This window comes from Pholis gunnellus (assembly GCF_910591455.1).
Source record: "Pholis gunnellus genome assembly, chromosome: 4".
Classification (NCBI taxonomy): Eukaryota; Metazoa; Chordata; class Actinopteri; order Perciformes; family Pholidae; genus Pholis; species Pholis gunnellus.
Genome location: NC_136530.1, coordinates 112,259 through 139,075, shown reverse-complemented (window position 1 = coordinate 139,075; position 26,817 = coordinate 112,259). Strand labels below are relative to the sequence as shown.

Sequence of the window (26,817 nt, the reverse complement as noted above, 5' to 3'; positions counted from 1 at the left end):
CAGAGTTTCATCATTTAACAGAAACAATCATGTTCTGGTTATTTCATAATGACGTCACAGTCACAGTTTAAAACGTTCAGACGCAAATATTCATAAATCAGTAAAACACGTTCTGCAGATAGAAATGATCCTGATCTCATAAACACAGTTTAACAGACTACAGAGACGATCACTGTGTGTTTATGAGTTATTAGTGTTATTAGTTACTATTATTAGTCCAGTGATCATGTGAACAGACTCACACTTCTCTAAAGTCTCTCCAGCTGTTAAAGCCGACTGACAGCTGATCCAGATGTGATCAGCTGATCCTCGTCATCAGAAACAGACGTCGCTTCACGTGACGCTTCAGAGGAAAGGACGTCTCATGTCTCCTAAAACATGTTTCCTTGTTTCCTCTCTCCTCGCATGGTTTCCTTGCGTCTCTCCATGCATCCCTGGTGGGAGGGACTAAGACTCAAGGAAAGGAGCCAAGTGAGGGAAACGAGGATCCAATTAAGATACCATGTACCCCATGGTGTGTAGACATGGTGTGTAGACATGGTGTGTAGTAGACAAAGGAAAGGAATGGAAAAGAATATCCAGCAATTGGAAATCCTGATTCACATTTTGGAGCCACAAAACCAAAGTGAGCAGGTAATACCTCACGTGTCCACCAGAGGGCAGCAGAGATCATGTTCAGTAATAATCACAACCACACAGCGTCTGTTATGGAAAACAAAACGAAAGAACGTCACTGCTGGAGCATCAACAAAGAGAGAAACATCCTCAAACCTCTTAAATTCAGGTGTAGAGATAAAAGAGACGTTAAGCCCGTCTCCTGCTCCTACATCTCCCACGATGCACCCGGTCGCGGATATGACGTAGCAGGGCTGCCAGCAGACCGCCGGTCCCCGCGTGTGCAGATTGTTGTTGTGGAGCCAAGATGTCGGCTCCTCTGGAGGTGATCGTGACCAGTGACTCCGGCTCTCAGCTGTGGAACAGCAGCGTGTTCGACTTGCACAGCGGCTCCAGCCTGCTATCGTACCGGGGAGGGAGCAGCTCCGCCCGGACCATGACGGTCCTTAACGGGCAGTACCTGCTGTCTGCTCAGCTGGGCAAGAACTTCATCAACATGTGGGAGATCCACAGGAAGGTAACGTGCACGTGCACACAGGAGAACTCACCTTACACAATGCAGACGGCGGGAAAAGTCCTCAAACTCACCTGAACACAAACCAGCAGACTCCGTTCAGAGACGTCCCGCTAACGAGGCTCTACAACATTCACCCAACGTGATTTAAGTTTGTTTCATTAAACGGACCTGTTCAGCTGATATGATGATATTATGTGACCCCTTCATTTACATATTATGTTATAATGTAGCTCCCTTCATTCTACTTCTCTCTGATATTTTAGAACTACTACTATAGATTCAATATTAATGAAAACACAAAGAAGGATTCACAAATGCCCTCATCGTATACCATAGTATATCATCGTATACTACAGTATATCACAGTATACTACAGTATACTACAGTATATCATCGTATACTACAGTATATCACAGTATACTACAGTATACTACAGTATATCATCGTATACTACAGTATATCACTGTATACTACAGTATATCACAGTATACTACAGTATATCACAGTATACCACCGTATATAATTGTATACTAAAGTATATCACCGTCTACTACAGTATATCATTGTATACTATAGTATATCATCGTATACTACAGTGGATCATTGTATACTACAGTATATCATCGTATACTACAGTGGATCACAGTATACTACAGTATATCACTGTATACTACAATATATCATTGTATACTATAGTATATCATCGTATACTACAGTGGATCATTGTATACTACAGTATATCACAGTATACTACAGTGGATCACAGTATACTACTATGGATTACATTTTACCACAGTATATCACAGTATACTACAGTATATCATTGTATACTACAGTATATCATCGTATACTACAGTGGATCACAGTATACTACAGTATACCACAGTAGATCATTGTATACTACAGTATATCACAGTGTACTACAGTGGATCACAGTATACTACAGTATATAATTGTATACTACAGTATATCACAGTATACTACAGTATATCACCGTATACCACAGTATATCATCGTATACTACAGTGGATCATTGTATACTACAGTATATCATCGTATACTACAGTATATCACAGTATACTACAGTATATCATCCTATACTACAGTATATCACAGTATACTACAGTATATCACAGTATACTACAGTATATTACAGTATACCACAGTATATAATTGTATACTAAAGTATATCACCGTGTACTACAGTATATCACAGTATACTACAGTATATCACTGTATACTACAGTGGATCACAGTATACTACTGTGGATTACATTTTACCACAGTATATCACAGTATACTACAGTATATCATCGTATACTACAGTGCATCACAGTATACTACAGTATATCACAGTATACCACAGTAGATCATTGTATACTATAGTATATCACAGTGTACTACAGTGGATCACAGTATACTACAGTATATGTAAAAACACAAAAGCACTTAACTTCCCACAGCTGCTGTTCACTTAAAGACGAAGTCCATCCTCCTTTCTTTGTTAACAAAGAGTGTAATACCGCGGTCGTACAGAACATCGGTTCAGTTCCAGTCAGAGGTCCTCCTGCGAACGTGTTGAGTTGTACATGTAGTGTATTTGTGAAAAAGTATGAAATTATAAAATAGCTATAACTTAGTGATTCTGTTTAGGCCAGCAGAGAAGGCTTTACAGGCCCTGACGACCCGCCACTGCTACAGTATACTACAGTATACTACAGTGGGTCACAGTATACCACAGTATACCACAGTGGGTCACATTATACTACAGTGGATCACAGTATACCACAGTGGGTCACAGTATACCACAGTGGGTCACATTATACTACAGTATACTGCAGTGGATCACAGTATACTACAGTATACTACAGTATACCACAGTATACTACAGTGGGTCACAGTATACTACAGTATACCACAGTGGGTCACATTATACTACAGTATACTACAGTGGGTCACAGTATACTACAGTATACCACAGTGGGTCACATTATACTACAGTATACTACAGTGGGTCACAGTATACTACAGTATACCACAGTGGGTCACATTATACTACAGTATACTACAGTGGGTCACAGTATACTACAGTATACCACAGTGGATCACAGTATACTACAGTATACCACAGTATACTACAGTGGGTCACAGTATACCACAGTATACTACAGTGGGTCACAGTATACTACAGTATACCACAGTGGGTCACATTATACTACAGTATACTACAGTGGGTCACAGTATACCACAGTATACCACAGTGGGTCACATTATACTACAGTATACTACAGTGGGTCACAGTATACTACAGTATACCACAGTGGGTCACATTATACTACAGTATACTACAGTGGGTCACAGTATACTACAGTATACCACAGTGGATCACAGTATACTACAGTATACCACAGTATACTACAGTGGGTCACAGTATACCACAGTATACTACAGTGGATCACAGTATACTACAGTATACTACAGTGGGTCACAGTATACTACAGTGGGTCACAGTATACCACAGTATACCACAGTATACCACAGTGGATCACAGTATACCACAGTATACCACAGTATACCACAGTATACCACAGTATACTACAGTTGATCACAGTACTCTGTCGTTGTACCTGTTACTTCCTGTTCCTCAGGATCAGCTGCAGCAGAAGATGGTGTGTCCAGGTCTCGTCACCTCTCTGACCGCTTCACCTAACGGACTCTTCCTCGCTGCCGGAGTCGCAGAGGCTGTTTACCTGTGGGAGGTGAGTCTGCTTCTTCTTCTTCTTCTTCTTCTTCTTGTTTTTAGTTAAGTTAGAGCGTCTTTAGCTTCTGCACTGTGATGTTTTTCACAGTGAAACTGAATATTTAAGTGTACAGTTAAAAGAGGGATCTAAATCCAATCCCTCACATTTGATTGGACCGCTGGAAGTGGGCGGGGCCTATATTTTAGCGCCATACGGAGCTACAGAGGACTGTTGGCTCCACACTCTGATAATACTCTGATCGGGATGTTATGACATATATCTGGCTAATAACAAGAGACAAATGAAGCATTAACAAACATCATGTATCTCCTGCTCTGTGATTGGTTCAGGTGTATTACATCTTCTCTTTGATGGTTTAGGTGTCCACAGGGAAGCTGCTGTCTGTCCTCAGTCGTCACTATCAGGATGTCACCTGTCTGAAGTTCACAGATGATAGCAGCCATTTTGTTTCTGGAGGAAAAGACAACCTTGCTCTGGTGTGGAGTCTGTCCAGGTAACAGCTGAGCACAGTGGAGCAGTACCAGACTAACTGTTGTTACAGATGTGGAGACTTTAATATAACGTGTTGTTACAGATGTGTAGACTTTAATATAACGTGTTGTTACAGATGTGTAGACTTTAATATAACGTGTTGTTACAGATGTTTAATTATTTCGTCCATCATTGAGGATGAAGAAGGTCTTCTAGCTGTGATCAGTCCGTCTTGTATTTTAAATGAAAGGTTGTGTCGTTGTGGCACCAGGTGGAGCTTTAACACTGACTGTAGATTGTTCCCGTGATGAGACGTCAGCAGAGTTTTATCTCCACTGAAGAGTCCATCAGTCAGCTTAGCACCAGATACAGAGTTAGGACTCATTCATTTGATTAGTTAATAGAAATGTCACTCTCCTTCCTGATTGGTCAGCTTTAATCTAGTTTGTGTTCATGTGTCAGTTTTATTCTTGAAATAAAAAGCAAGCAGCAGGTGATCAGTCTGATGTCCTCATCCTAACAACAGACTGATCCGCTGCATCCAATAATCAACACATCCTGTTCTCACTGCAGCAGCTCCCATTCAGTCCGTTTCATCCTGAAGCTCCATGAACCAACAATGATTTCTGATAAATGTTGTGAATGTAGACACCAGTGTGATGACTCTCTGTGTGTGTGTGTGTGTGTGTGTGTGTGTGTGTGTGTGTGTGTGTGTGTGTGTGTGTGTGTGTGTGTGTGTGTGTGTGTGTGTGTGTGTGTGTGTGTGTGTGTGTGTTCAGTGTGATCCAGCTGGATTTAAGCCACACCCCTGAGCCGCGTCACGTCCTGTCTCGTCACTCTCTACCAATCACAGACCTGCACTGTGGCCTGATGGGAGCTCAGGCCCGAGTCGCCACCGCCTCCTTAGACCAAACTGTCAAGGTGAGTTCATCTCACCTGAACAGGTACAACAGCAGAGTTTCTACTGCTTCTTCTTCATCACTCTGACTCTTCTTCATCACTTTGACTCTTCTTCATCACCGACTCTTCATCACTTTGACTCTTCATCACTTTGACTCTTCTTCATCACTTTGACTCTTCTTCATCACCGACTCTTCTTCATCACTTTGACTCTTCTTCATCACTTTGACTCTTCTTCATCACTTTGACTCTTCTTCATCACTTTGACTCTTCTTCATCACCGACTCTTCTTCATCACTTTGACTCTTCTTCATCACCGACTCTTCTTCATCACTTTGACTCTTCTTCATCACTTTGACTCTTCTTCATCACTTTGACTCTTCTTCATCACCGACTCTTCTTCATCACTTTGACTCTTCTTCATCACTTTGACTCTTCTTCATCACTTTGACTCTTCTTCATCACCGACTCTTCTTCATCACTTTGACTCTTCTTCATCACTTTGACTCTTCTTCATCACTTTGACTCTTCTTTCTGAAACCTCCCTCAGACTCGACAGGTCAAACGAACCTCTTTTACCTGTTTGTGTCTCTTTCCTTCATTGAAAGCTCTTCATCATCAGTGTGACGTTGTCTCTGAGAGGAGACCTCTGAACCTCTGAACCCGTCCGATGGTCGTGAAGACAGTCGGTCTGTCTCGGTTTCCACCCAGCAGCTTCATAACGAGCTCATTCATCAACTGAACTAGCTTTAGGTCTGAAGAACTTAGTTTACCCTCCGAGATATTTTAATCTTTATTTCTTTGTTGAAAGCTGCTGCACTGATAAAGTTCATGTGTTCCAGTGTGAACTGTCTAAATCTGAATCAGGGTCCAACTGGATCAGTAGCAGAGACCTGAATCCAAACTGATTCTATTGCTCGAACTGACTCAGAGTTGAATAAAAGGAGCGACCGTCCAATCGGACACGAGACAGAAGAGACGACTGTCCACCAGTTGGACCGTGCAGACGTCTGCTCGTCGCTGTGGGGTGTGAGTGTAGACGACACACCGACTCTTTGTTCATCTCGGTTCATTTATCAGTATTCATTTAGCATGGAGCTCTTCCATCACATATGAATATTGATCAAATGTGTTTATTCCTATTTACATGTTTTTGGGAGCTTCATGTTATTTGTAACATGTCGATATGGAAGTACTGTTAGTAAAGTAAAACCTTCAGTCAACATGTAAAAACACTGAGACCGTGAATATATGAATTGTATCATTAATGTTGTTTTAGTACAAGTCCAGATACCATTTGCTTCTATATTACATTATATATTGCCTTTGGAATTTAGATTTTATTATAAGTGAGAAGTCAAATCTTAACAGAAATAGGTTTACCTACAATGGACTCAAATGAGGAATCTGCATATCAGCCTCATGGAGGAGGAGCCGTCCCGGATCCATTGAGGGGAAGCTGTTATATTTGGCTTTCTTTCTGAGGGATGATGGGTGAACAAGTTAAAGTGATAAAGAAGAGTTGCACCATAGTTAGTGTGTGTATGCTGCTTTGTTAAACATGCTAACCTCTTTTTGCTACTGTACATACTGTTCTTGTATTCAGTATTGAAGCAGTAGTGAAACCTGTTTTTAACCCATCAGACGTCATTGATCCCCTCCGATCAGAATGATGAATCCATTGAAACACTGAGCGCCTCCTCTCATTTTTTAATTTGGATAAAATCCCCTCTGACATAAATCACAGGAGGTGGAGTCTTAGTAATGACATAAGGGATCCTGCTCACACTTTAAATCATGAGGTTTTTAAGTGGAGTCTGTGTTCTGCAGAGCCAGCAGCACTATTAAGCTGAGGGGGGACAGGGACACATCACTTCCTGTCATTAATACACATTTCTCTCTTTATTTACATGAAGAACGAAAGGCTACAATGCTGAGAAACTAACAAGACCGTCAACTGTTTAATGTTGCACATCTGAAACTTAAAGGAATAAAAAAGGATGTGGTTCTAAAGGTTCAGGTTCCTGCAGTGAAGGGTTCAATTGTTTCAAACTAAACAATGCAACATGTTCAACACATCACATAAACATTGATTGTCAGAACTAACTGCAATAATTTACATATTAAACCATAAAAACATTGACAGCTGTAGACATCTGAAATATGTTAGCTACCTAACGTTAGCCGCATAATGCTTCATCCACACACTCTAAGAGCTCGTTGCTATCGACCGGTAAGCTGCCAGTTTGATGTACTTTGTGTTGACTTGAAGTGAAGCCATCAAAACATCACAAAGTCTGGTGAATCAGTAAAGAACGGTCACCTGGTGATAGCAACGGGCTTTCCTACGCTGTGACAAGAGAGAGTGGATAAAGCATTACATTGTTACATTTTACTCATTTAGCATCTGGCTAGGTAACTAGCTAGCTAATGATGCTATCATGCTGCACTGGTTACAGCATGATAGCATCATGCCGAACATAGTTGTCACTCTTAACCAATCACAGATGCGTCGAGGCAACTAGTACCAGCCAATCACAGCACAGTACTGCGCTGTGAGTGACTGTGCTCCTCTGTTTTCTTCGGCTAGTCTGGTGCAGCCAACTGCATAATATTTAGGGTGGCCAGTTATGGCTGCATGCTCAAGGACCTGTCATGGTTGAGGTGACTCACACTTTCTTAAAACACCTTTTATTGCCTGTTTTATTTTGCCACTCACTGCCTGCTGACTCTTCACACTCTACTCTTAACGGCCCCAGACTCGTCTGTGTGCCTTTTTATTGGGCATCAAGCTTTCATCTAAATATACTTCCATCCATTTTCCACCGGGTCGCGGTGGCAGCAGCCCAGCAGGCTGACCCAGACTTCCCTCTCGCCCGCAACACATTCCAGCTCATACTGGGGGATCCCGAGGCGTTCCCAGGCCACCCTACGGAGGAAACTCATTTGGGCCGCTTGTAGCCGCGACCTTGTCCTTTCGGTCACGACCCAGAGTTCCTGACCACAGGTGAGGGTCGGAACGTAGACCGACCGGCTCAGCTCTCTCTTCACCAAGACGGTCCGGTGCAGCGCCTGCTTTACTGCTGCAGCCTGTCGACCTCCCGCTCCATCGTACCCTCACTCGTGAACAAGACCCCGAGATACTTGAACTCCTCCTCTTGAGGTCGGCACTCCGTCCCCACCTGGAGGGAGCGATCCACCGGTTTCCAGCAGAGCACCATGGCCTCAGATTTGGAGGTGCTGACTCTCATCCCCGCCGCTTCACACTCGGCTGCAAACCGCCCCAGTGAACACTGGAGGTCACGATCCGAGGAGGCCAACAGGACCACATCATCTGCAAACAGCAGAGAGGCGATCCCGAGACCCCCGAACCTGACGTTCTCCATCCCCCGGCTGAGCCTAGAAATCCTGTCCATGAAAGTCACGAACAGGACCGGTGACAAAGGGCAGCCCTGGCGGAGGCAACACCCACCGGGAACGTGTCTGACTTACTGCTGAGGATGTAGACACAGCTCCTACTGCAGTCGTACAGAGACCGGATCGCCCGTTGTAACGGGTCCGGCACAACATACTCCCGCAGCACCCCCACAAGAACCCCCGAGGGACCCGGTCGAAAACCTTCTCCAAGTCCACAAAACACATGTAGACTGGTTGGGCAAACTCCCAGAACCCCTCCAGTAGTCTTGCGAGGGTGAAGAGCTGGTCCACTGTTCCACGGCCGGGACGGAATCCTCACTGCTCCTCTTGAATCCGAGGTTCCACAAACGGTCGGAGCCTCCTCTCCAGCACCCTGGCATAAGCCTTCCCCGGGAGGCTGAGTAGTGTGATACACACTCTCCGGTCCCCCTTTTTGAAGATGGGAACCACCCCGGTCTGCCAGTCCATCGGCACTGATCCCGACCCCCATGCGACATTGAAAAGCCCAACAGTGTCCAGCGCCTTCAGCATCTCAGGGCGGATCTCATCCACCCGGCGCCTTGCCACCTTAGCGGCCAAGTCTTCAGGCGCTGCTTCCTCTCCAGAAGACATGTTGGTCGAGTTTAGGAGTTCCTCAAGTGCTCTTTCCACCGCCGACGATGTCCCCCGTCCGGGTCAGCAGTCCCCCCGACCCCACGTATATAAGACATGTAGAAAACACATCTTATACACTTGTGGTCTAGACTAGGGCGGGTCAGCCAATAGTGGGTTGAGTTTATTCAATCACAGAATACAGCAGTGGTTGTTGCATAAACATCTGGCGGCGATCCGCACTCTACTGCTGTGGTGGTCCGTTCTTTGTTCTTCTTCCGCTATACTGGGCCACGTTTCTGACACATTAAACGGTTCAAATGATAACTCTTGCAGACGCTGATTCCTTTGCCGTTATTTGATCGATTTATTTTCACTTTCGACAAACTTAACAGCAAAACATAATCAGTTTAACGTGAGGTCAAAGACCCGAGCCTCAGTCCTGTTCCTCTGATACCAGCTGATCCTCATCTGATTATTAACAAACGTTCCCAAAGAAAAATAATTATTCAGAATGAGAATTTAACCTTCATTCATAAATTAAAGGAATGTGTTTAGGTCATACAAATATATAAGCAAAATTTGAAATTATGATTTGCAATTAAAACTAAAATGTGTCTAACATTCCAGCCCCTAATTGCTTCGAATAGATAATAATAATAATAAATAGAGTGAATATTCAAAACACAAATATATTACATTTTTTCATTGTCGTCAGAGTCCATAGACAGATAAAGTTCATCTTTAAGTTCATATAACTTCTCCAAACTACTGTCCAGCACCAGCTGCTCTCCAGCTTCAAGGAGCCGTTTGTTGATGGGTCTCTGTAGAACACTTGTTCTGGTTTAACTAGGATGGGTCTCTGTAGAACACTTGTTCTGGTTTAACTAGGATGGGTCTCTGTAGAACACTTGTTCTGGTTTAACTAGGATGGGTCTCTGTAGAACACTTGTTCTGGTTTAACTAGGATGGGTCTCTGTAGAACACTTGTTCTGGTTTAACTAGGATGGGTCTCTGTAGAACACTTGTTCTGGTTTAACTAGGATGGGTCTCTGTAGAACACTTGTTCTGGTTTAACTAGGATGGGTCTCTGTAGAACACTTGTTCTGGTTTAACTAGGATGGGTCTCTGTAGAACACTTGTTCTGGTTTAACTAGGATGGGTCTCTGTAGAACACTTGTTCTGGTTTAACTAGGATGGGTCTCTGTAGAACACTTGTTCTGGTTTAACTAGGATGGGTCTCTGTAGAACACTTGTTCTGGTTTAACTAGGATGGGTCTCTGTAGAACACTTGTTCTGGTTTAACTAGGATGGGTCTCTGTAGAACACTTGTTCTGGTTTAACTAGGATGGGTCTCTGTAGAACACTTGTTCTGGTTTAACTAGGATGGGTCTCTGTAGAACACTTGTTCTGGTTTAACTAGGATGGGTCTCTGTAGAACACTTGTTCTGGTTTAACTAGGATGGGTCTCTGTAGAACACTTGTTCTGGTTTAACTAGGATGGGTCTCTGTAGAACACTTGTTCTGGTTTAACTAGGATGGGTCTCTGTAGAACACTTGTTCTGGTTTAACTAGGATGGGTCTCTGTAGAACACTTGTTCTGGTTTAACTAGGATGGGTCTCTGTAGAACACTTGTTCTGGTTTAACTAGGATGGGTCTCTGTAGAACACTTGTTCTGGTTTAACTAGGATGGGTCTCTGTAGAACACTTGTTCTGGTTTAACTAGGATGGGTCTCTGTAGAACACTTGTTCTGGTTTAACTAGGATGGGTCTCTGTAGAACACTTGTTCTGGTTTAACTAGGATGGGTCTCTGTAGAACACTTGTTCTGGTTTAACTAGGATGGATCTCTGTAGAACACTTGTTCTGGTTTAACTAGGATGGGTCTCTGTAGAACACTTGTTCTGGTTTAACTAGGATGGGTCTCTGTAGAACACTTGTTCTGGTTTAACTAGGATGGGTCTCTGTAGAACACTTGTTCTGGTTTAACTAGGATGGATCTCTGTAGAACACTTGTTCTGGTTTAACTAGGATGGGTCTCTGTAGAACACTTGTTCTGGTTTAACTAGGATGGGTCTCTGTAGAACACTTGTTCTGGTTTAACTAGGATGGGTCTCTGTAGAACACTTGTTCTGGTTTAACTAGGATGGGTCTCTGTAGAACACTTGTTCTGGTTTAACTAGGATGGGTCTCTGTAGAACACTTGTTCTGGTTTAACTGGACGCTGCAGACTAGTCCTTTACTTCCTTGCACGGTCTTTAGAATCCGTCCTAGCACCGAGGAGTCTCTAGGAGCCGAATCATCCACAATAACAACGAGGTCTCCAGGTAGAAAGTTCCTTTTGATTTCATTCCACTTATTTCACTGTTTCATGATTGGAAGGTATTTCCTGACCCATCTTCTCCAGAAAAGGTCGGCCAGATGTTGTACCTGTCTCCTTCTAGAGTACCTCTTTCTTGAATATTCCTGAAGGCATGACAGGGTTTGTTTTGAGTAGAAGCAAATAATTAGGCGTTAAAGGTTCCACATCATTCAAGTCATTTGTGATCGTTGTGATTGGTCTATCATTCATTATAGCTTCCACCTCACATGAGGCTGTCTGCAAGGCCTCATCACCCAGAACGTGTTCTTTCACCACCGAGCACAGAGTTTTCTTTAGTGACTGAATTAGTCTCTCCGTGGTGAGTGCCTGCTGCTGGGTTAAATATCCACTCTATTCCTTCTTGGAGTAGATTTCTTTGGATTTCTTCATGATTTAGTCCTTTTAATGATCGTTCCAGCTCCTTTTGTGCACCAACAAAATGTGTACCTTGATCTGATCTGATGGTTTTTACGGTACCTCTGCGACATAGAAATCTGCATATTGCTTTGATGCAGGAGTTAGAGTCCAAACTACTAGCCACCTCAGGCATGTAAAGATCACACCCCACCGTTTTACATTGGACCGACCTCGCTTTATCTCAAAAGGTCCAAAATAGTCCATGCCAACTGAAGTGAAAGGTGGCAGATCTGGTATCACACGGTCCTGTGGAAGACTTTAGACGGCATTCGTCTGCAGAAAACAGTTCCTGATGATCTTTCGTGCTGAATAATTTGCAGAGGACATCCATTATTTCTGTCCTAGTTTTGAGAGCATATGATTTCTTCCAGAATGACCGACCTGGGTGTGTATGGATCTTAGAATGACCTCGGATATGTGGGGTTTTTGGGTACGATTATGGGATGCTTAGCGCTTACTGGCATAGCTGATCTGTTAATCCTTCCCCCCACTCTCAGGACACCTTCATCTCGGATGGATCCATTTTTAATATAGGGCTCTCTTTTTGTCAGTTTTCCCTTTTCCAGGAGGGAAATCTCCAGTGCAAAGTGTTGCTGTTGCTCAAATGCATATATGGCCTTTTCAGCATGTTTTTATATCTTTCACCGTCAGATCTGCACTGAATGGCACCTTTAGCTTTATGGCACGTTCCTTTAGTGATTTATCATTACTCGGCAGCAATCAAGTATTTGTCATCTTTCTTCTTTGAGTGATCTCCAAGAGCAATCTTTTCAACTTCAATATCCAAGCTACAGCTTTTTTCAGGCTTTTCCAGTCTGAGTAGTACTCGATCAGTTTACTGGACTTTCCCCTCAATGCTCGTTGTGTTCACGATCACATTCCACTTCGGGATCACTGCTGTTTACAAACTTTCTGTCCGTCTGTCTGACCAGGTGTGGGAGTTGTCCTCGGGTGAGCTGCTCCTGTCTGTGCTGTTTGATGTGGAGATCATGTCTGTGACCTTTGACCCCTGCGAGTACTTCCTGTTCTGTGGAGGCAGTGATGGAAACATTTTCCAGGTGTCTCTGTGCAGCCAGGTGAGTCTCAATCTTTACTTTACATCCTACAAAAAGTGTTCATTTCGTTATCTTACAAACTATATCATCCTTCAAAATACAAACTACATCCTACAAACTACATCCCACAAACTACATCCCACAAACTACATCCTACAAACTACATCCTACAAACTACATCTTACAAACTACATCCCACAAACTACATCCTACAAACTACATCCCACAAACTACATCCCACAAACTACATCCCACAAACTATATCATCCTTCAAAATACAAACTACATCCCACAAACTACATCCCACAAACTACATCCCACAAACTACATCTTACAAACTACATCCCACAAACTACATCCCACAAACTACATCTTACAAACTACATCTTACAAACTACATCCCACAAACTACATCTTACAAACTACATCCTACAAACTACATCCCACAAACTATATCATCCTTCAAAATACAAACTACATCCCACAAACTACATCATCCTTCAAAATACAAACTACATCCCACAAACTACATCCCACAAACTACATCCCACAAACTACATCCCACAAACTACATCCCACAAACTACATCTTACAAACTACATCCCACAAACTACATCCCACAAACTACATCTTACAAACTACATCTTACAAACTACATCTTACAAACTACATCCTACAAACTACATCCCACAAACTATATCATCCTTCAAAATACAAACTACATCCCACAAACTACATCCCACAAACTACATCCCACAAACTACATCCCACAAACTATATCATCCTTCAAAATACAAACTACATCCCACAAACTACATCCCACAAACTACATCCCACAAACTACATCCCACAAACTATATCATCCTTCAAAATACAAACTACATCCCACAAACTACATCCCACAAACTACATCCCACAAACTACATCCCACAAACTACATCCCACAAACTATATCATCCTTCAAAATACAAACTACATCCCACAACATCCCACAAACTACATCTTACAAACTACATCCTACAAACTACATCCCACAAACTACATCCTACAAACTACATCCCACAAACTACATCTTACAAACTACATCTTACAAACTACATCCCACAAACTACATCCTACAAACTACATCCCACAAACTATATCATCCTTCAAAATACAAACTACATCCTACAAACTTCAGCCTTTGGAAAAGATCTGACCATGTGGCATTGAGTTACATCAGTTTATACATATACTGTGTATATATATATGTATAAACTGATGTAACTCAACTCTATATATATATATATATATATATATATATATATATATATATATATATATATATTATATTGGCGAGGAAACTGTGGACTGATTGTTGATTGTTTTCAGACTTCTCTCCGACTCGTCATGATCAGTAATTGATGTCATTTAAAGGAATCAATGAAAACATTTCTAGATGAATAATAAAAACAAGAAACCTGCTGTAAGTTAAAGAGGACCTGAACTGGAAACTGTTTGTGTCGATATAGAAGTGTTTGAACTGTTTTTGTTTCGTCTGCAGAGTCTTAGTCGGGACAAATCGTTCCAGTCAGACAACGACGGGAACCAGGTCTTCAAAGGCCACCGGTGAGACATTTATTCATATCAGTCACCTCTGAACATGTTAAGGTGAGCGTGGTACGACGATCAGAGAGTCACAGACACAAAAAAGATAGAACGATTTCTTTTTTCATCCGTTGTAATTTGATCTGAAGTCATTTAAAACCTCAGTGGATTAAGATAGTCTGTGATCTGAAGTCAGTTTGAATGTCTCTCAGGAACTTGGTGACGTGTCTGTCGGTGTCCATGGACGGGACTCTCCTCCTCTCTGGTTCACATGATGAGACGGTTCGACTCTGGGACGTCCAAAGCAAACAGAGCATCCGCTGCCTCGCCCACAAAGGTAAGCCCCGCCCCCCTCATGACATCTCAATGACGAAAAAACAAACCTTCAATTTATTTAGTTTAGCCCAAAATCACAAATTCTCCTCAGAGTTCTTGACAGTCTACACATAGAACATCCTCTGACCTCTGACCCTCACATCAGAACAGGAAGCAGAGGAGGAGCCTCTCTCAGGATGAAGTGTGATGTCATGTGTACAGAATGACATCACAGAGTCACAACACATTCAATGAATAGAACAGAAATGATTCATAGAATGAGACGAAGTAGAATGATGATGAACATTATGACGACTAATAATAACAGCAGAAGTGGATATAGTAGAATAATAATAAATAAGTAATATTAACAGTAATGTGACTAATAATAATAATAATGATCGTATCAGTGGGTGTCAGCAGGACCAGGGTCCAGATAAAACCAGGATCCATGTAAATATACATATATAAGAAATATATAGCTAATATGCACACTTATATTTGTCACATTGGCATCACAGCATTGAACGCTGCAGCACATGTTGTGACGGCAGATGTCCGTCCTGCAGGTCTAGTCCGTGAGTTCTTCATGTGTTGGTCTCTGTGTGTTCAGTGAAGACGTGTTGAACTGATGTAAATCAGTTCAACACGTCTCAGGAGCTGATTTTAACCTCGTAGTTGGAATGATTCCTCGTCTGTGCTGCTGTGTTAATGAAGCGTCTGACCCGTCATCGTCTCTCTGGAGGAGCTCATCACTCATCATAAGTGATGGAGCGGCGTCTGACAGGAACATGTAGAAGAACCGCCGTGATCATGACGGCACTCTGTAATCAACCAAATCAAGTGTGTGTGTGTGTGTGTGTGTGTGTGTGTGTGTGTGTGTGTGTGTGTGTGTGTGTGTGTGTGTGTGTGTGTGTGTGTGTGTGTGTGTGTGTGTGTGTGTGTGTGTGTGTGTCAACGATTACAATTTTTGTAATTAATAATTTTGTTATGCGCAAAGTTCATAATGAATCTAAAGTAGTGTGTTGAGCTCTTCTATGTTAAAGTGCTGCTCTATGAACTAAAGGTCAACAACATTTGGTTTAAACACGTTAAACTCATCAGGTTCTTGTTAACAGCAGGGTTCTCTTCACACAGCAGCAGTTATAACACAGTTATAATGATTCTGATCATAGATATTCAGCCGGTGTTCACAACTTTATCTTCATGTGTGTCAGAGATGAATTTAAATCTACATCTTGAAACCTGAAACCTATCTACGTCATGTTTTAATGTTTGTTAAACTCTCAGTAGTGATAACTAAATGATATGATTATTATACATATTACAAACTAAACACTTTAAAAACTCGTTGACTCACCGTGGTTGGTACATAGAGGGCGATGAGAAGCTGTACATGGAGGGACTTAGGACCCAGGGGAATGTAGGCGAAGGAAACAGGAAGAGACGCCACACAAACAGCTGTTCACCCTGTCGGCCAGTTCTTGTGTTAAAAATGTCGTTTAATAATAATAAAAAACCTGCGTTAACTTGACCCAAGCCCTAATATATGTATGTATATATATATATATATATATATATGTATATATATATATATATATATATGTATGTTCAGGTGCGTAGCTGCAGGTGAGGTGTTTCCTCTGAGTGTCTGCAGCGTGTTGGCAGCTCTTCTCTCTGAGTCACGGCTCCTCGTTGGACCACATTTAGACCATTAGTGTAATTCTATCAGTCGGAGCCAAGCGGGCGGTCGGTTTCAGTAATGGAGTGAGAGATAATGAGAGATAATGAGAGATAGTGAGAGATAGTGAGAGATAGTGAGAGATAATGAGAGATAGTGAGAGATAGTGAGAGATAGTGAGAGATAGTGAGAGATAGTGAGAGATAATGAGAGATAATGAGAGATAGTGAGAGATAGTGAGAGATAATGAGAGATAATGAGAGATAGTGAGAGATAATGAGAGATAATGAGAGATAGTGAGAGATAGTGAGAGATAATGAGAGATAATGAGAGATAGTGAGAGATAATGAGAGATAGTGAGAGATAGTGAGAGATAGTGAGAGATAATGAGAGATAGTGAGAGATAGTGAGAGATAGTGAGAGATAATGAGAGATAGTGAGAGATAGTGAGAGATAGTGAGAGATAATGAGAGATAGTGAGAGATAGTGAGAGATAGTGAGAGATAGTGAGAGATAGTGAGAGATAGTGAGAGATAATGAGAGATAGTGAGAGATAGTGAGAGATAGTGAGAGATAGTGAGAGATAGTGAGAGATAGTGAGAGATAGTGAGAGATAGTGAGAGATAATGAGAGATAGTGAGAGATAGTGAGAGATAATGAGAGATAGTGAGAGATAGTGAGAGATAATGAGAGATAGTGAGAGATAGTGAGAGATAATGAGATAGTGAGAGATAGTGAGAGATAGTGAGAGATAGTGAGAGATAATGAGATAGTGAGAGATAGTGAGAGATAGTGAGAGATAGTGAGAGATAATGAGAGATAGTGAGAGATAGTGAGAGATAGTGAGAGATAGTGAGAGATAATGAGAGATAGTGAGAGATAGTGAGAGATAATGAGATAGTGAGAGATAGTGAGAGATAATGAGATAGTGAGAGATAGTGAGAGATAATGAGAGATAATGAGAGATAGTGAGAGATAGTGAGAGATAATGAGAGATAGTGAGAGATAATGAGAGATAGTGAGAGATAATGAGAGATAATGAGAGATAGTGAGAGATAGTGAGAGATAATGAGAGATAATGAGAGATAGTGAGAGATAATGAGAGATAATGAGATAGTGAGAGATAATGAGATAGTGAGAGATAGTGAGAGATAGTGAGAGATAGTGAGAGATAATGAGATAGTGAGAGATAGTGAGAGATAATGAGAGATAGTGAGAGATAGTGAGAGATAGTGAGAGATAGTGAGTTCTATTCCCACAACAAGCAAGAAATATACTTTCACTTTTCAGTGCTTTTCTCCAGAGGAAGAGTTTTATTTGACATGTTGGTCCTTCCATAAAGAATAAGACGTGAAACATAACTCTGTCCTCATTTAGCAGCTCCACTGAATTATTCATAGCATGTCGTCATGGTGACCAGAGCGTCGTCTCATTGACCCACGCCGATGTTAATGGAGGGGCGTGTCCTCAGCCTTCAGCTCTGTTTGTGTCCTCGTCTCTGTCAGAGACTGTTAATGAGCTGCAGGTGAAGGGTCGGCGTCCGGCTCTGTTAATGAATTTAAACTGTGTTGGACCGTCTCTGTGGACAGCAGTGACCTGCTGGAGCCTTCAGGATTAAAGGAGCAGCATGTTGTAGTTCTCAGTGGAGCCTTCAGGGTTAAAGGAGCAGCATGTTGTAGTTCTCAGTGGAGCCTTCAGGGTTAAAGGAGCAGCATGTTGTAGTTCTCAGTGGAGCCTTCAGGATTAAAGGAGCAGCATGTTGTAGTTCTCAGTGGAGCCTTCAGGGTTAAAGGAGCAGCATGTTGTAGTTCTCAGTGGAGCCTTCAGGATTAAAGGAGCAGCATGTTGTAGTTCTCAGTGGAGCCTTCAGGATTAAAGGAGCAGCATGTTGTAGTTCTCAGTGGAGCCTTCAGGATTAAAGGAGCAGCATGTTGTAGTTCTCAGTGGAGCCTTCAGGGTTAAAGGAGCAGCATGTTGTAGTTCTCAGTGGAGCCTTCAGGGTTAAAGGAGCAGCATGTTGTAGTTCTCAGTGGAGCCTTCAGGGTTAAAGGAGCAGCATGTTGTAGTTCTCAGTGGAGCCTTCAGTAAGCGTGACTTCGCTCCTTCACTCATTACTGCAAACCAGTGGCGGGCCGTGTATTCTATAGCTGGGCCTTCACTGCTGTCCTGCAGCTGAAACTCAGCTACGTTATTATTTGTTTCATGTCACAATGAAGCTGAACACCTGTAGATAGAGTTCCTCTCTGCTCTAGCTGCAGCGTGAGGCTTCTGTGAGAGCTTTGAGCGGCTCACTGCAGCACTGGCACCGACTAAATATGTCCCCAGAGCAACACAGGACGTAACAATGGTTCCTATCACATATTAAACCAGAAATCCATCTTCATACAAATAATAATATATAAACAAGCATCTTAAAGCTACTGCAGATGTAAAAGTCCATCCTCCTTTCTTTGTTAATAAAGAGTTTAATCTCACGTTGTTCAGAACATCCGTGTGTTTTAGTTCCAGTCAGAAGTTCTTCTGGATTCATGGACGCCAGTGAAGACAGTCGAGCCTCCTCAGTTGTATTTCTTGAATACGTTTTAATGCGTTTGAGGCTGAACATGTCACTCCACAGAGCAGCAGATGTTGGGATCGTCACCGCCCAACATGTCACGCTAGCCCACTGACCAATCACGTAGCTGTAGGCCAGCTAGCAGCTCTGACACGTCAAAGAATACGCCCACTACGTCAAACTAAAGATCTGATTGGTTGAACACTATGACGATCAACAACATCGTCCCCATTCACTTAACCTGCACATGGATTCACTGGTGAGTCTGCAGGCCTGGGGCCTCTCTTCTACCTAGAGACACAGAGGTGAACTCTGATTGGATCAAAGCTCTACTTAAAACAAGCTGCACTGAAGCAGAGCAGCTGAGGAGCACAGTAGCTGAGCAATGAGAACATAAGATAATGGGGACAATATTTATATAAATTATGATACATGTAGTGTATTTAAGAACAATTATTAAATTATGAAATAGCTCTAACTGTGATTGTGTTTAGAACAACAGAGAAGGCTTTGAGGCCCTGACGGCCACCACTGCTGCAAACAGCTTCCTGTCCTCCGGTGGCTCGTCCTCTTAAATTGATTCTCGAGGTAATCTGAGGGAAATTAATTTGAAAAGTCCCCAGACAGGAAGTTAGAGTGACAGCAGGCCGAGGCTCAGCTGCAGGAAAAGCTCTGCCACTAGAAAGGTGCTGAGCTCTGCTTGTGTTGTGGAGGTCGTAGTAAATCCACTCCCACACGTTGTTTCCTGGCTGTGATTTGGAGTCTTTGTTGGCGTGAAATGAGTCTGGCAGAGCGTCGGCTGATCGACTGATTACAGAGCAGAGAGCCGCTCTGTCTCTGTGGCTTCTGATCAGCTGCACATCTACAGAATGAAATGTTTTCACGGAGACGAAGTGAAGGCAGAACATCACAACACTTCATGTGTTTTCATGTCCGGGAGCACTGAAGACATTTAAATAAACAGCACATATATACAGTACATTTACACATATATGTGTATATGTGTGGGAGAGATATATATATATATATATATATATATATATCTCAAAACTAACCCTGACCACCTCTTAACTTTTACAAGTTTGAATATTTGGTGTTGAACTTTTCACCCTTTAGGTGGATTTGTTTTTTGTGGATCCAGGACCACAGCTGAGGTCTGTGACATCACAGTGATGTCACAGTGATGTCACAGTGATGTCACAGATGACAATGTGTTGAGTTTTTCCTTCAGACTGAGACTCTCAAGCTGGAGCTGCTTAAATATTTGACTTCAGAAGTTGAGCAGCTTCAATATTTAACTGAATCTTTTAAAGGAACTTGATGAAGAACATCTTGTGACTCTGATGCTTCTGATGCTGGTCTGACTTGATCCACCTCACAGACTCTTCACAGACAGCGGTCCCCAACCACCGGCCCGTGGACCGGTACCGGGCCGCACAGAAAGAATAAATATTATATTATTTCCGTTTTATTGATTTTTTTTTTAACGTTTTATTTTGAAAAATGACCGGATTCTCTCGCAATTTCATCCTCCTGAGCCTCTTGACATGTCGAGACGTTTGTCTCGGTCTCGTGATCCGTGACCTCAGAAATGAAGCAAACGAGCGACAACGAGTCAAACACGTCTGGAGCTTCTTTACAAAGAGGAAAAGGCCACGAAGGAGGCAGAAGAGCCGACAACTTCCAAGAAGAAAGCTTCATTTAACAGACAATATCAGGAGTCTAATTAAATATCAGGAGTCTAATTAAATATCAGGAGTCTAATTAAATATCAGGAGTCTAATTAAATATCAGGAGTAATTCTGACGGCCAAACCCGCTCTGCAGACTATGAGGCGACAGATGAAGATCAGCTGCTGGAGGTTGTAGATGACGGAGGCCTTAAAGTCTGTTTGAGACAACAGCTCTGCTGGTGTTTAGATTATCTGAGATCTCCACTAAACACTGAAACCTGCTTCCATGTCACACCTCCTCTCTGTGAAGATGTTCTGAGTGACAGCGATCAAACATAACGCAGTAGTCTGGACATGAGGACTTCAGGTGTCATCGTCTCCTTTAACCAGACGGGACGTCTCGCTGCAGAGAAACCAGCTCAGCTCCACTGATTCAGTGTTGGGAGTTGTATTAATTTATGGATTTTTTATTTGTTTTCATGCCGATCGTATCATTTTATTTCATCGTGTTTATCCGCTGCACGTTGAGGCCGATCCGTGAACATAGTGTCTAACATGAAGCCGTCTGTGGAGCATTAAAGGACCTCTGGAGTAAACTATTCCAATAATCTAAAGAAATACAAATGAAGAATGTTCTCTTCACAGAAGCATCTATATATGGGTGTGTTCATCTCCATCAGAGTTCTGGGCTCCTCCGTCTCTCTGCAGTCTGGAGGTCAATCAAAGGCTCTGAAGGTCACCAGCTGTTCACCTTTCAGTGACCAGCTGTTCACCTTTCAGTGACCAGCCCCACATCACCAAACACTGAAGAACACCGGCAGCAGGAAGGCGTCCAAACCCAACTCAATGTATGAATAGTCTGGCTTATGATCGCCCCCCCCCCCCTGTGTTCCCCCATTTACTCCTGTTTGAACTGTACCATGAACTACACACGTTTGTCGATTAAGATCATTTAGCATCATGTTGTTGCGTTCTCATTCAATGCAACACTAACACAGACACACATTAATCAGCACTGAGATGAGGTCATAACCTTAAACCACACGTTCATGAAACAACGTGATGCAGCTTTCAGGTCATTTCAGGTCACACTGAGGCTCCGCCCTCATTCTGATGTCACAGGTCAGCTGACAGCTCATTGGTCTGTTCAGAGATATTCCTGCCAATCAACAGAAGAGCAATCCTGATGAATTATTGAGGCTTTTATCAGTAAAAGCTCTTGATCTCAAAGTGGATCATCATCTGAAGACACCAATAGAATAATGAATCAGCAGAGAATGACGAGGTGCAGACTGAATGTTAACGATTCACTGCCGTGACCTGCAGTCCTCTGACATCACTTCCTGTCTGTGTGTTCAGGTCCGGTGACAAACGCCATCATCACGGCGGCTCCAGCCAACATGTTTCTGCCCGACAGCCGGCCGGCCGTCCCTCTGCCGCGCTTCAGCCGACACCTGCACGCCTCCGAGGGCGGCGAGTCGGGGGAGGTGTGTGTCCGCCTGGGACGCTACTCACAGGTGAGTCAGGTGATGTGTGTGTCCGCTCACAGGTGAGACAGGTGATGTGTGTGTCCGCTCACAGGTGAGACAGGTGATGTGTGTGTCCGCTCACAGGTGAGACAGGTGATGTGTGTGTCCGCTCACAGGTGAGACAGGTGATGTGTGTGTCCGCTCACAGGTGAGACAGGTGATGTGTGTGTCTGTCTGGGACGCTACTCACAGGTGAGACAGGTGAATTATTTTGAAATGTTCTTGTGTTTTCAGGAGGACGAGCAGACGTACCTGCAGAAAGCTGATAAACTGAACTATTTGATGAACGCTGTGACTGACAAGGTGAGGGGGCGGGGCTTAGGTGCTGCTAGCGCTGTTAGCTGCTCACTAACACATTGATGTGAATGTGATGATCATCAGAGAACGGTGGACATGAGGCTGTGTGTGTTGTTACGTCTCTTTAAACCTTTAAAGACTCTTCATGTCTTCATGACTCAACAGACAGTTTAGTCAGAGGTCAAAGGTCAAAGGTCAGAGACTGTAAACAAACTAAATGTCAAAAATACAAAATGTCACAAAGCTGAAAAACGAGACACAGAATGTCTGCTCACTTCAGTCATCATCATCAACACTAGAATAATCATCATCTGAAGTGAGACTACCGTTGCCTTTTATAAGCATTTATAAAGAAAACACACAAGTCTCACTTATCTTCTCCACAGAAACGTCAAATAGACACAAAAACAAATCAATATTTATTACAAGATGCAAACAATGTCCTCGTGAATACAAAGCTAAAGAAACGGATTCTCCTTCGGGAGAACATGTCTGTACATCTGGAGGTAGGCGGAGCTTTGCATGTTAGTTCACTTATTTCATTATTTCATTATTCAGCGTTAGGGGTTTGCTACTTCAAGGCTACTGAGTCGTACGGAGAGCTACTTGTTTGAAAGTTGCACAGACCTTTGAATAATAATAATACATAATAATAATTCATTATTCCTCACAATGATGAACATTGATGATCACTTCTAACACATCTTCACATCATTAATCATGAAGTCTGTCCCACGTTTATACAAATGATCACTTCTGTAAGATTGATAACCGGCCAATCCAAAGACGAGGATCGTAACCAATGAAATGTAGTTATACGATGGTGACTGGCTCCGCCCACTCGTGAGCGAGCAGCAGAGCGGTGACGGGACGCTTCACACACACACACACACACACACACACACACACACACACACACACACACACACACACCTTATTTGCGCTCTCGGGTGTTGACAGTGATTTGCCTTCATTCTAGTGCTATTTTTAGAACATGCCCGCGGGCAGCGTGTTGCTACCTCTGGTTCACATCTTGTGGTGAACTCTGGATATACTCAAGAGAAGACTTCTCCAGGTCTACCTCCTGAGAGGGTTCACTACCTCCTGAGAGGGTTCTCTACCTCCTGAGAGGGTTCTCTACCTCCTGAGAGGGTTCTACCTCCTGAGAGAGTTCTCTACCTCCTGAGAGGGTTCTCTACCTCCTGAGAGGGTTCTCTACCTCCTGAGAGGGTTCTCTACCTCCTGAGAGGGTTCTACCTCCTGAGAGGGTTCTACCTCCTGAGAGGGTTCTCTACCTCCTGAGAGGGTTCTCTACCTCCTGAGAGGGTTCTCTACCTCCTGAGAGGGTTCTACCTCCTGAGAGGGTTCTCTACCTCCTGAGAGGGTTCTCTACCTCCTGAGAGGGTTCTCTACCTCCTGAGAGGGTTCTACCTCCTGAGAGGGTTCTCTACCTCCTGAGAGGGTTCTCTACCTCCTGAGAGGGTTCTACCTCCTGAGAGGGTTCTACCTCCTGAGAGGGTTCACTACCTCCTGAGAGGGTTCTACCTACTGAGAGGGTTCTCTACCTCCTGAGAGGGTTCTACCTCCTGAGAGGGTTCTCTACCTCCTGAGAGGGTTCTACCTCCTGAGAGGGTTCTCTACCTCCTGAGAGGGTTCTCTACCTCCTGAGAGGGTTCTACCTCCTGAGAGGGTTCTACCTCCTGAGAGGGTTCTACCTCCTGAGAGGGTTCTCTACCTCCTGAGAGGGTTCTACCTCCTGAGAGGGTTCTCTACCTCCTGAGAGGGTTCTACCTCCTGAGAGGGTTCTCTACCTCCTGAGAGGGTTCTACCTCCTGAGAGGGTTCTACCTCCTGAGAGGGTTCTCTACCTCCTGAGAGGGTTCTCTACCTCCTGAGAGGGTTCTACCTCCTGAGAGGGTTCTCTACCTCCTGAGAGGGTTCTCTACCTCCTGAGAGGGTTCTACCTCCTGAGAGGGTTCTCTACCTCCTGAGAGGGTTCTACCTCCTGAGAGGGTTCTCTACCTCCTGAGAGGGTTCTCTACCTCCTGAGAGGGTTCTACCTCCTGAGTGGGTTCTCTACCTCCTGAGAGGGTTCTCTACCTCCTGAGAGGGTTCTACCTCCTGAGAGGGTTCTCTACCTCCTGAGAGGGTTCTCTACCTCCTGAGAGGGTTCACTACCTCCTGAGAGGGTTCTCTACCTCCTGAGTGGGTTCTCTACCTCCTGAGAGGGTTCTACCTCCTGAGTGGGTTCACTACCTCCTGAGAGGGTTCTCTACCTCCTGAGAGGGTTCTACCTCCTGAGTGGGTTCTCTACCTCCTGAGAGGGTTCTCTACCTCCTGAGAGGGTTCTCTACCTCATGTTTTATCTCTGATGGGGTTCTTTGATTCTTCAGCCTGATGACGGCTCCTTCACTGACAGCTCTTTGGACTTCATGTTGAGAGTTGACAGCAACAGGCTACAAATGCAAATCCACACTTGAAATGAACTCGAGAGCTTTGATCTGCTCCTTGTTAATGAAATAATGAGGGAGGAACACACACCTGGCCATAGAACAGCTGATAAGCCAATTGACCAATTACTGTTGGTCCCTTCAGAAGGGAGCGGCCATCTTCAACATGTCCTGTAACTCCTCCACCGGTCACCTGATGTGGTGGTAAATGCCCTCACATTGAAGCTGAAATGAGTCAAAATGATGTAAATTGTGTCAACGTCCAAATATTGATGGACCTGACTGTAAGTGTGACTCATACTGATCTAATGCGTCATAGTGTGTAGTTCTTATAAAGTGTTTTCATTGGAAGTGATTCCTTTGAGAAGAGGACAGAGGATGTGCTTCTGGATCCTAGCGTCCTCTGTCCTCACATACGTGTGTTTAACCCTTTATAGATCCTAGCGTCCTCTGTCCTCACATACGTGTGTTTAACCCTTTATAGATCGTAGCGTCCTCTGTCCTCACATACGTGTGTTTAACCCTTTATAGATCCTAGCGTCCTCTGTCCTCACATACGTGTGTTTAACCCTTTATAGATCCTAGCGTCCTCTGTCCTCACATACGTGTGTTTAACCCTTTATAGATCGTAGCGTCCTCATGCTGACTGCATGTTTCTGATGTTGTGTGTTTCAGTCGGTGTTCGGTGACGGAGAGAACACGAAGGTTCGAGTGGCCGAACTCGAAGAAGAAGTTCAGACTCTGAAGAAAGTCAACAAAGATCTGTACGACTTCTCCAGCCAGCTGCTCACTAAACCCACATAAACACGTGTCTATTTACACACTGTACACACACAGAGACACACACATGAACATGTACACACAGACACACACATGAACATGTACACACAGAGACACACACACATGAACATGTACACACAGAGACACACACACATGAACATGTACACACAGAGACACACACACATGAACATGTACACACAGAGACACACACACATGAACATGTACACACAGAGACACACACACATGAACATGTACACACAGAGACACACACACATGAACATGTACTCACAGACACACACACATGAACATGTACACACAGACACACACACATGAACATGTACACACAGAGACACACACACATGAACATGTACACACAGAGACACACACACATGAACATGTACACACAGAGACACACACACATGAACATGTACACACAGAGACACACACACATGAACATGTACACACAGGTAAACAGATTCAAACACAATTTGTGATGATTTTTGTTAAAAAATAAAAGTCTTGTTTTTGTAGAACTTCTTGTCTGTGTTGATGCTGCCTTGCTCAGAGGAACCTCTGACATCAGAAACCAACAACTTACTGCCCTCAACAACTTACAGCTGAATACCCAGAAACCATTTCACCACTATCGACCCTTTCATTGTGGCGGTGGTGGAGTAACGGTAAGAAGAGCTCGGTGGTTCAATCCCCAGACCGCCCTTCTTTCATTACTCAGTGTTGTGGGTTCACTGGGCCTCTGACCAAAACCTCTAAAGGGAGGCGTCCAAGAGGATCCTGATCAGATGTTGAGCCTCCTTTAGACCTGAAGGATCAGATACTCTGAGCTCT

General features: G+C 43.4%; 1 protein-coding gene across 1 annotated transcript; it reads left to right on the top strand.

Moving 5' to 3' along the window:
• Window positions 1-914: 914 nt before the first annotated feature.
• On the top strand, window positions 915-26,480 carry wdr18 (WD repeat domain 18). The gene is made up of 10 exons (XM_079158039.1): window positions 915-1,132; window positions 3,781-3,891; window positions 4,254-4,387; window positions 5,145-5,286; window positions 12,985-13,128; window positions 14,651-14,715; window positions 14,907-15,031; window positions 22,276-22,433; window positions 22,680-22,748; window positions 25,867-26,480. Exons 1-10 carry the CDS (start codon window positions 923-925, stop codon window positions 25,993-25,995), a joined length of 1,287 nt encoding a protein of 428 aa, XP_079014165.1. The 5' UTR covers window positions 915-922; the 3' UTR covers window positions 25,996-26,480.
• Window positions 26,481-26,817: the final 337 nt, after the last annotated feature.

Bases quoted from the DNA above. Each gene is read 5' to 3' on its own strand.
- wdr18 (XM_079158039.1), top strand. From the start codon at position 923: ATGTCGGCTCCTCTGGAGGTGATCGTGACCAGTGACTCCGGCTCTCAG. The intron at 1,133-3,780 runs GTAACGTGCACG...CCTGTTCCTCAG, and splicing joins TGTGGGAGATCCACAGGAAG to GATCAGCTGCAGCAGAAGAT. The intron at 13,129-14,650 runs GTGAGTCTCAAT...TTTCGTCTGCAG, and splicing joins AGGTGTCTCTGTGCAGCCAG to AGTCTTAGTCGGGACAAATC.